Raw genomic sequence first — 11,185 nt, 5'->3', positions numbered from 1 at the left:
TTTATTTTTAAAGTTTATTTTTAAGTTTATTAACTTATATTCCAGGCCTGCTCCATGCTATCAGCACAGAGCCCGATGTGGGGCTCAGTCCCATGAACTATGAGATCACGACCTGAGCTGAGATCAAGAGTCAGTCGCTTAATGGACTGAACTACCCAGGAGCCCCTCACAGTAAACAAACAAACAAACAAATAAACACAAACTTCCTTTAGTCATAGATCCAAAGGAAATCAGTTAGTGCAATATAAATATTTTTATTATTAATAAATCAACATTGAATCATATTAGCATATTTTGAATTTGTGGCAAGACTTGTGACAGGCCAGAGATCATCAAGTAGATGACATATATATCTGGCAGTTAGGAAAAACTGTGCATTAATACACAGATTTACCCAGGCAGTTAGGAAATGGTATCTATGCATTAATACATAGATTTAACCTCATGTTTATGCCTCAGATGATCTCAGGCAAGTGTCAGGGATGCCATATATGGAAGATAGCTGTATTGAGGTGGTTTTTGGTTCATGATGACTCTCCCTTCTCTGGAAATAACTCTGATACATAGAGGTGATAGTGTGCTTGGCCACAGCTAATTGGATCTAGAGGTACACACTTAATACCAGCTGAGCCAGTCAGATTGTCTCTCCCAGCAATGTGAAACTTGAGAGATGGAGGCTGGAGGTCTTTAAAAGTGAGGCATATTAATGGCAGCTCAACCCTTGCTGCTAAGGCCCATGAAGCTCCCCTTCGTGAGGCTAGATTATCCACTCTTCTTTCGATTTCATGAGCTAGTTCAGTATCCTTCCAATAAATTGCCATTCTAAAAGTTAAGTTAGGGAAAGAATGCCTGGGTGGCTCAGTGGGTTGAGCATTCTACCCTTGGTTTCGGCTCAGGTCACCATCTCACGGTTCATGAGTTCAAGCCCTGTGTCCGTCCCTGCACTGATGGTGCAGAGCCTGCTTGGGATCCTCTCTCTCCCTCTCTCTCTGCCCTTCCCCTGCTTGTGCTCTCTCTCTCTCTCTCTCTCAAAACAAACAAACAAACAAACAAACAAACAAACAAACAAACAAACTTAAAAGTTAAGTTAGGGGTGCCTGGGTGGCTCAGTTGGTTGAATGTCCAGCTCTTGATTTCAGCTCAGGTCATGATCTCAGGGTTTGTGAGATGAAGTCCTGCATGGGACTTTTGTGGAGAATATAGTTTGAGAACTGCTGTGGAGTTCAAGTGGAAATGTCCAAAAAGCTAAAAGTTAACTATATGGGTAGTATGGAACTCAGGCCAAGATCTGAGTTCAAGGGGTAAATTTGGGAGATATCAGAAAATAGGTGGCTACTAAAGCATGCCACCCAGGACAAATGTAATGTAAGAAGAGAAAAGGTTGAGGATAAAACTCCAGGGAACAGCAAGTCTTAAGAAAGGAGTCCACAAAGAAGATGGAAAAGAGGACGCCAGAGAAGTGGGAGGAAGAATCAGGAGAGAGTGCCATTCAGGATGCCAAAAAATAGACCATTTGAGGAAGGAGGGCATGGCCAACAGTGTCAAATGTTACCAAGAATCCATTTGATTTAGCTACACAAAAATACTGGTGAACAATCCTTTGTTGAGGGTTACGGATTAAATGGCGAGTGTGAAAGTGGAAAGATGGTAACCCACACATTTTTCAGGAAATTCCGCCTTGTCAGGAAAAATAAATGGAGCAGTACTAGAAAGGGATGGGAGAGCTGTTAGAAAGCCATGGCCTGCTGGATTTACAGGTGCCATTATTTTCAGGGACATTCCTATCTAATGACCAAAAGAGACAGTGAGTTACTAGAATACGGAACTGGCTACCTTGCTCCTCTTACCCTTAATTACCACTTCCCAGACTAATTACATTAAGACCTGGGATGAGATCAAGAGTCAGACGCTTAACGGACTGAGCCACACAGGCACCCCTTCCCAGACTAATTAGAGACTCTCTTTGAAATATCTGTTACGGAACTTGTTGGAGAGTCCTGACAGGAAGAAGGATTGCATAGAGGGAAGGGTAGTTATAACTATTTGAACTTGGTACTATTTATACTGGGAGAGAAAGGAGTTAACCGCATCTCGCCGAAGTCTTGATGATGGGTGGTTATATTTCTGCTCATCCTGATCTTGTCCACACTGTAGTCTGTGGAGAACTTGGACCCTGTTGCTTCTTTCCTCCCACCCAAAGTAGTTGCAATGTCTGCTGTACCTGTTCCTAGCCCTCCCACCCAGTCTTCTTCCTCCTGTTTCCCCTCAAATCTCCTCCCAAACAATCTGTTGTATCTGGGCCACAATGTATTCATTAACCAATTGCCATCCCCAAGGGGGAATGGAGCTCTTTTTTGGTTTATTTTGAGGCTCCCCATCACAATTCTGACCACACACATAGAGCAGTGCTCAGAATACTGTGGAATGGAAGCAAAAGCCAGCCTGCCATATTTCACATGGCCCAAGATCTAAGAACAATTATTACATTCTTAAATGGTTGGGGGAAAAAAAGCAAAAGAAGAATCATGTCATGAAAATTATATGAAATTAAAATTTCCCTGTCTGTAGGCAAAAAGAAAGTTAAGAACAAAACTCCAGCGAACACCAGTGTTCAAAAAGTGACTGGAACAAAGTGGTCCACGAAGGAGCCTGAGAAGGAGATGCCCAGGAAGTGAGAGGAAAAGCTGGGAGGAAACCGGGAGCATAGCCATGCTGTTTCATTTACATGTTGACTGTGGCTGTTTTCGTGCTGCAGCTGAGCACACGAGACGGAGATGAGTTGCCCACAAAGCCTAAAATATTTACTTTCTGGTCCTTTTTGGAAAAGTTTGCAGACCCCTGGCTTAGACTCTAGGTGGCTGTGTGCTACATGTCTCCCCCTCATAGTCCTGGTGATGTTATAAACTTCCTTTCTGCTTCCCCAAGGGCCCGACTCTCCCACCACAGGAACTGCTGATGTGTTAGCCCGTAAAGAGTGGGACACTGGGAAAATGCCCTGGTTTTTGGAGTGTAACACAATGATTTCCAAACCCTATCCCAAGTCTGGCACTCCACCCTCCCCCACCACACACATTCACAAGTGTGCTCACGTACAATATATGTATTAGTGTTTCAGGATATCCAGGAGGTCATAATAGGGTTGTTCTTGATTTTGGCTATTATTGCTGCTTGATTTGGCTATTATTATTAATATTGGCTATTATTTTGAAAGTCTGAAAAATACTGGTGGACCATACCCGCATAGATTAATTTCTAAGATTACTTAATTGCCACATTAAATCTTTCTCGCTGCCTCTTCCCCCACCCCTTCTGTCTTTCTCTCCTTTTCTTCTCTATTAGACTTCCAGCATATACAGTGACAGTTTCTTCCTCACCTCCCACTTACTTCTTAGCCCACCACAATCTGGAGTCAACTCCCACTGCAACACTGAAACTGCTCTCAATACATTTGTCAACTGTTTCATAATTACCAAATCTAAGGACACTTCAGTCCTTCCTTGACTTCTGGGTAGCATTTTATCATGCTGACCTTGTCCTTCTTCATGGAACACCTCTGCTTTTCTGAATCTGTTTCTTCCTGGCTCTCCTTTTTGCTCTCGTAGCTATCTGGACGCTGCTGGTGTCACTAGATTCCTACAAAGGAATCCATTTCAGCGTACTGGTTATTTTCTGGTGTCAGTGCCATGCCCTCCTATACTGTGTTCTGGACTTTTCAGCCTGGGCATCTGTAAGGTACATAATTCCCAAGGCATGTCCTAGCCAGTTGGCTTCCTGTTAGAGTCTCTCAATAGGAGGTACTGGTGGGAGATAAGAAGGCAAGAGAAACCGAGAAGCTTCCTGCTTTAGTTACTAACAGAGTGGCAGTTGCTGGTAGATATGGCAGCAGCAAAAATGGGTGATTCTGGACTCCAGCCTTAGAGGTAGAGAAAGTACCTTTTCAATGATCCGGCCTTGACAAAAATGGAACCTTTTCAGTAGATCCAGAACCAACTGTAATGGTGTCTGTGCCAGGGCAACAGCAGATGTAGACACGGATTCCATGTGAGGGGCAATAGTATCTTCTGATTTCTAGGTATTCCTCTTTTCTATTTGGGCCTCCAGACACACGCTTTTTTCTTTTGCACTTCTTGCCCTTTTAACATCTTTGGGACCAATTCTCTCTATTAAACTCCATCAGTATGAAATACCTAGAGTGGTTCCATGTTCCTGACTAGATCCTGGATGACAACTTGTAAGAGGGTGGGGTTGGAACCTATGCAGACTTATGTCCTTGTGTCACTTCCCGCTCCGTCTGCACAGCCTACTTGCATGATCTTATCCACTGCGTCTGCTTCAACATTTCTAAAAGTTAAAATAATTGTGTCACTTCTCAGTTTTAATATCTCTGAAAGCCAGACCCTCTTTGTGGTCTCACATGGCTTGTGTGATCTGACCCTTGCTTGAATTTCTAGCTCATCTTGACACTCCCCCACACCCCACTACCAAACAGGGACACAATGACTAGCCTCTACAACACTCACATCCAACCAAAGGAAGGAGCTCTGAATGCCTTTGACCTCCACAGACTTGCCTACCCCTTGCCCTGGAATGCTTTTCTCTTCCCTCATGTTCTGCTGGTCAAATTGTCTTTCCTTTAAGATTCTTAGAAGGTCTTGATTATGTTCCACGTATTCCTCCATCCTCAAAAAGTTACTACTTTCAAAACACTTGGCCCATTCTTGATCCCACCACTAGACTTTAAGCTCTTTGAAGGCAGAAATACCCTTTATTTATCTTTGTATTTTTAGCACTGGGCCTAATACCAGCATTTATTAAATTTTTCATGTATTTCTCTTTTTAAAAAATGTTTATTTATTTGTGTGTGTGTGTGTGGGGGGGTGGTGGAGAGACACTGGTGAGGAAGGGGCAGAGAGACAGGGAGAATGAGAATCCCAAGCAGGCTCCATGCTCAGTGCTGAGCACTACAGGGGACTAGATCTCACCACCATGAGCTTGTGACCCGAGCTGAAATCAAGAGCCAAATGCTCAACTGACAGAATGAATTAGAGCTAATGCCCGAAGAATACCTCTCTGAGAAAAAGGAGGGAAGGCTGGAGGGAGGAGGAGGTGGGGTCTGAAGAGCCCTGGGGGTTTGCTTGAGAGAAGAGGAGCTTCTCCACCACAGCATTCTGCCAGGAGGTGGTGCTGCTCTGAAGAGCCCATTGCTTAGGTTTCTTGGCTGATAGCTTGATGCTAAAGAGGGATCCCCAGCAGGAGGCAGACATTCCTCCATTGTCCTCAGTCCAGTTACACACCCCACTCTGCCCTGGTGAAAACACCAAGTCTTCAGGAGGTTGCTGGAACCACGTCTCTCCCCAGCAACTGATGATGTTAAACCCTACGCTTCTGTGATTGGTTTGGCCAAATGACAAGGGCAACTGTGGAAGTAGCTGGCGGAACATGATCTGGGGAAGGAGTCTGGGACCTGGGTCATCTGGTTGGTAGCTTGTAGCACACTGTGTGGTGTGAAGATATGGATCATGAGCAGAGGCAGGGAGCTGCACTGCTAAGGTTTTTACACCTCTTGTGGCTGCTGCCCCACTCCTGGACCGCCCCTGAAGGTATGACAGTACCTCTCATTTACTTCAGTCCTGACGGGTTAGAGCCTAGGGAGCCACCCAGAGCATTTGAAGTCTTCTTTGCATTTGAAGCCCTGTGCTTTGTAAGTGGTGGGAAGTATTATGGAGTATGGAAGTATTATGCAGAGTTGGGAAAGAGATCAACTGTGGATGGATGGATGGCAAACAATGTCAGGTGCTTTATATATTTCCACTTAAGACAATCTCTTGAAGCAGAGATTACAATATCCATTTTACAGATGAAGAAAAATGAGACTCAGAGAGTTTAAGTAACTTGTTCAAATTCACACACTTGGAAAGTGGCAGAGCTGGGATTTGATTATTCACTGTTCTATTTAGGCATCTACTCTGCATTCTGTCATCAACTCACACTGTGATTCTTGAAATTTTCTTAACTTTATTCATCCTTAGTTTCCTTCTCTGTAAAGGATGGGACAGAATGGAAGAATAATCTGGAAGATCCCTCTTACTCTAAATGTCTTTTATTCTAGGTATTAGGTACTGGGTAGAAAGTTTCCTGCTAGTGTGTGTGTGTGTGTGTGTGTGTGTGTGTGTGTGTGTCTAGGAATTCTAGCCGGGGGCCTCCAAGAACAGGGATTATTTTTTGCAGCTCTCCAGTCCTCCAGTTCTGTCACACTGCAGGGGCTGGAGGGTTGAGGGAGGGGTGAGGACGTTTTCAGAGAGGTTTTGTGCTGATGAAGTGGCTGAAGAGAAGTCTGGAGATTGGTTTTTCAGTTTACCATGTTGTCTGGGGGTAGGATGGGGCAGTGTCATCTGTGGCTTGGGGAGGCCATGACCATTCCTTTACCCTCCCCTCGAAGACTAGAGAACCCATCCAGGCCCTTTACAAGTAACTATTGGTGGCCTTCTCTGAATTAGACGAAGGCATCTTTTTTGGGAGGATGCATGCCTGTGCCAGGATGCATGGCTTGGTGACCAGAGTGCAGGCTAGATTTCAGCTTCCAATTACTTCCTTGGCCAGATGCCTCTGTGCAGTACACAAACACACAACTAACGCTATGACTCTGAATCTGTCATTTAATTAAAAAATTTTTTTAAAATGCTTATTTTTAATAGAGAGTGTGAGTGGGGGAGGGCAGAGAGAGGGAGACACAGCATTGGAAGCAGGCTCTGAGCTGTCAGCACAGAGCCCGACATGGGGCTCAAACCCACAAACCATGAGATCATGACCTGAGCTGAAGGTGGAGGCTTAACCAACTGAGCCCCCAGGTGCCCCAAATGAATCTGTCACTTTAGAAAATACACCTATTTTATTTTTTACAACTTTAGACAGTTGTTTTTATGGGCAAGGGAAGTTTTGGAGAGGTCCTGTAATTTCTTCTTTACCCCCATTGGGAGGGAGAACCTTAATAAGAGACACAAGAAGGGGTTATACCCCAACCCTACCTCCTCCACCTAAGGCATGCCTTGCTGTTTTCTAAGCTAAAGAGGAGGAGGAGACTCTCACCTCCCTGACTTTCTCTGTCTCCTTTGCAGCTCCTACCCCAGTGTGGCAGGATGAACTGCAAAACCACACGTTCCTGCATACGATGTACTGCCAGGACTGGAGTCCCAACATTGGACTCTCTGAAACCTATGACGGAGACCAGCTTTTCTCCTTCGACTTTTCCCAGAATACCCGAGTGCCTCGCCTGCCTGAATTTGCTGACTGGGCTCAGAAGCTTGGAGATACTTCTGCCATTTTCTTTGACAAAGCATTCTGCCAGGCTATGATCCAGGAAATAGGGCCAAAACTTGAAGGGAAAATCCCTGTGTCTAGAGGTCAGGGGTGTCTCTGGGGGTGGGGGTAGGGGCTGCATTCTTAACCTCCTCAACATGTACAGTGAATTATTCCCTTTCACACCAGTTTGCCTATCCAATGCCTTCTGGATCTCCCCTTACCAACTATAGTCTGCACTCTGTTTTTGTTTTGGGGCAAAGGCATGTGTCTAGGACATAGTAGGGGGTCAAAACTATTGAACTCGATGAATGCAAGAGGGACCAATTGATGCTGAATATTAGAGCTTGTATTGCTATGCTCAGTAGGATGGAAGGGAAGAAAGAAAGTATCTGATGATGTGCCTGTGTTTCAACAAGAAGACAGCATGTGATTAGAAGCCTGTGTGAGGTCTAGACAGGAAGTGCCACAGGAAATCAGGGTGGAGGGTCCCAGGGTGGCCTGGGTCTGGCTCTGCCTCTAAGTTCAGGTCTGGGTCTTACCTGGAAGAAGACCTCCTTCAGAGCCCCATCTCCTCCCTCACCTTTTCCCCCAAAGCCCGTCCCCTACTTTGTCTCTGCCCTCCCCTCTGTATGCCACTTCCCTTCCAAACTCAGGGGTACCATCTAAACTAGTTACTTCCTTCCCTCACACCTCAATCCTCCCACCAGGGTTACCTGTTGTTGAGGTGTTCACGCTGAAGCCCCTGGAGTTTGGAAAGCCCAACACGCTGGTCTGTTTTGTCAGTAATCTCTTCCCACCCACGTTGACGGTGAACTGGCAACATCATTTGGACCCTGTGGAAGGAGTCAGGCCCACTTTTGTGTCAGCTGTGGATGGACTCAGCTTCCAGGCCTTTTCTTACTTAAACTTCACACCAGTACCCTCTGACCTTTACTCCTGCATGGTAACTCATGAGATTGACAGCTACAACGCAATTGCCTTTTGGGGTGAGAAACTTCTTCCTGGAAGCCTGGTTCCTTTGGGGGGCAAAAAATGATGGACCCGTGGGAGGGCCTTCTTTCTCCACTTGGATCTTGTTTAAATCCATTCTCACTCTGAGCAACCTCATCTTTTCATGCCTCGGTTCCTCCTTTTTCACCCCAGACGCCCAAGTAATTCCCCCCGGGTGGGGGCCTCACCAATCAAGTCTCTAGGCTGACACACTCCCCTTTTCCCCTAGTGCCCCATAATGCGCTGCCCTCTGATCTTCTGGAGAATGTGCTGTGTGGTGTGGCCTTTGGCCTGGGTATGCTGGGCATCATTGTTGGCTTAGTCCTCATCATCTACTTCCGAAAGCCTTGCTCAGGTGGTACGTCAGGGCATCTGGAGTGGGTGGGAGAGCCATGGGAGCCGCATACAGCGCTCTTGTGGGGACATGCCAGAGTCATCTTGTGGTTGGGTGGGGAGGCCTGTATCAGGCACCACGGACATGGGGTCCCGGTTACACACACACACACACACACACACACACACACACACACACACACACAGAGTTACAAGTCACAGGCATGACTGAGTGGGAGAGGGGTAATATGGGGAGTTGTAGGAGGGGTGTTGGAGATGACTTGGGGCCAAAGAGAGATCAATTTCTGTGGGATATGTGGCAGGCAGGGAGGGGCTTTTGGGAAAGGGGGGGGTCCCCTGATGGCTTTCCTCCATCCTTCTCTCTCCTCAGATTGATTCTTCCTGACCAGAGTCTGGTGCCAACAGTGTCAACCATGCATGCAGGGGAAGCTCAGGCTTCCCACATCCTGCCCAGGATCTCTCCTCCTCAGAGCAGAAGTCCCTGGGATGCCCCTGAGGGACGTGTGGGCATGTACAGGTTTCTCAGCTGGAAGCTCTGCTGTCCCAGGGCTTGCACCCAGGGGAACCCAGAGTGGCTTTGCTGTCATGGCCACATTCCTTCCCACTTCAGGGCAATAAATCTTATTTCTTAATACTGAGTGGGTTGTCATTTCAAATTCAACATGCCTTAATGTAAACACAGCTTGCCCTCATTAGGGAGGGGAATGGGAAAACCCCTAACTCCTCAGCCAACTCCTGTTCCCCGGTCTCAGCACCGTACGATGGCTTTTACTTCTATCAGTTTGTGCGAAATATGTGACAAATGAAGGCAGAGCTACTTTCTGATAATCTGCTCACAAAATAGTGGAGAAAGCTGACTGCGGATTTTTTTCTTTTTCATTTTACTGTTTATGAAAATGCTTATGGCTAGTATTGGCTGTCTTGAGAAATATGTAACTCCCTTCAACCTTCACCATAGCTGGGAAAACAGGAGCTCAGGAGTGGGAAAAATCAGCTTTGAAATGCTATTCTAACTCAGTCGTGTCGGTTCTGTGAAAACAGTATATTCAGGCTCCTGAAGTGAAGTATGAACAGCTAGCTTGGAAGGGCCCGCAACTCATGTGTCCCTCCAACGATTGTTCTTTGGCCTGAGTGGATCATCCGAGGAGAACTGTGGTAGTGCTGCCCTGAGCAGGTAGTGGGGGCGAGGGACACGTGACTACTGGTGGTAAATTCCTTTGCATATGCTTTCTTACTGTCATAAGACTTTGCATCTTGCTTTCCTTAGAGTCTGGGAGTTGCTTTGGAGGAGGGGGTGGCATGAAAGTCAAGAGTGAAATTACTTTGGTATTGGTGAGAGAGTCTCTTCTTCACATTGTACCAGCATCTAATCTAGGGGAAAATATCCAATTTCCAGGAGTTGGCACCTCCTCTAAATCATCTCATTTCTTTCTTTTCTTTTTTCCTTTTTTAAAAACGTTTATTTATTTATTTTGAGAGAGTGTGTGTATGAGCAGGGGAGGGGCAGGGAGAGAGGGAGAGAGAGAGAATCTCAAGCAGGCTCAGTGCTGTCAGCGCAGAGCTTGGCAAGGGGCTCGAAATCACAAACCGTGAGATCATGACCTGAGCTGAAATCAAGAGTTGGACGCTTAACTGACTGAGCCACCCAGGCGTCCCTAAACCATCTCATTTCTTTAAAAAATTTTTAAAAATGTTTATTTTATTTTTAAGAGAGAGAGAGAGAGAGAGAGAGAGAGAGAGAGAGAGCGCGCAGAGGAGAGGCAGAGAGAGAGAGAGGGAGACACAGAATCTTAAGCAGGCTCCAAGCTCCCAGCACAGAGACCTACGTGGGGCTCAAACCCATGAACCATGAGATTGTGACCTGAGCCGGAGTCAGATGCTCAACCAACTGAGCCACCCAGGTGCCCCTAAACCATCTCATTTCTTTTTTTTTTTTTAAGTTTTTTTTTAACGTTTATTTATTTTTGAGACAGAGACAGAGCATGAACGGGGGAGGGTCAGAGAGAGACAGAGCATGAATGGGGGAGGGTCAGAGAGAGGGAGACACAGAATCTGAAACAGGCTCCAGGCTCTGAGCTGTCAGCACAGAGCCCGACGCGGGGCTCAAACTCACGGACCGCGAGATCATGACCTGAGCCGAAGTCGGCCGCTTAACCGACTGAGCCACCAAGGCGCCCCTAAACCATCTCATTTCTAACAGCAGCATGCTTTCTGCTCAAGAGTATGCTCTCAGGAATCAGACTGCTGGGGATTCATTTGTGATTGTCAAAATTTTAGCTGTGGGCCCTTGGGTAGATTACTTAACCTTTCTGTGCCCTGATATTATTTTCTGTAAAAGGGTAATGAAAACAATGGTGTCCACCTTAACTGTGTTGTGAAGTTAATATCTGTAGAATGCAGTGTTTAGCACGTGGAAAAGTTACTCAATAATTGAGCAAGGATTTCCACAGGGGAACTCTGCAGCATCATTGACTTCTTTCTTTTTTGTGGAACTGACAACCAAGTATTGTATTTTCTCCCTTTGAGATATTTCCCTTTTTCT

At 46.0% G+C, this 11,185-nt stretch overlaps 1 protein-coding gene across 1 annotated transcript; it reads left to right on the top strand.

The window, feature by feature from the left end:
* The first annotated feature begins 5,421 nt into the window (after positions 1–5,421).
* LOC111560443 (HLA class II histocompatibility antigen, DM alpha chain) lies at positions 5,422–9,281 on the top strand. Its single transcript, XM_023253809.2, has 5 exons — positions 5,422–5,600; positions 7,116–7,400; positions 8,007–8,285; positions 8,519–8,647; positions 9,014–9,281. Exons 1-5 carry the CDS (start codon positions 5,513–5,515, stop codon positions 9,016–9,018), a joined length of 786 nt encoding a protein of 261 aa, XP_023109577.2. The 5' UTR covers positions 5,422–5,512; the 3' UTR covers positions 9,019–9,281.
* Positions 9,282–11,185: the final 1,904 nt, after the last annotated feature.

The sequence above is a fragment of the Felis catus genome, chromosome B2 (assembly GCF_018350175.1).
Source record: "Felis catus isolate Fca126 chromosome B2, F.catus_Fca126_mat1.0, whole genome shotgun sequence".
Lineage (NCBI taxonomy): Eukaryota > Metazoa > Chordata > Mammalia > Carnivora > Felidae > Felis > Felis catus.
Note: the sequence above shows the minus strand (reverse complement) of the source record. Positions and strands in the feature narration are given on the sequence as shown.

Coding starts and splice junctions, on each gene's coding strand:
- LOC111560443 (XM_023253809.2), top strand. CDS start 5,513: ATGGATCATGAGCAGAGGCAGGGAGCTGCACTGCTAAGGTTTTTACAC. Junction 7,401..8,006: donor GAAAATCCCTGTGTCTAGAG/GTCAGGGGTGTC, acceptor TCCTCCCACCAG/GGTTACCTGTTGTTGAGGTG. Junction 8,286..8,518: donor CAACGCAATTGCCTTTTGGG/GTGAGAAACTTC, acceptor CTTTTCCCCTAG/TGCCCCATAATGCGCTGCCC.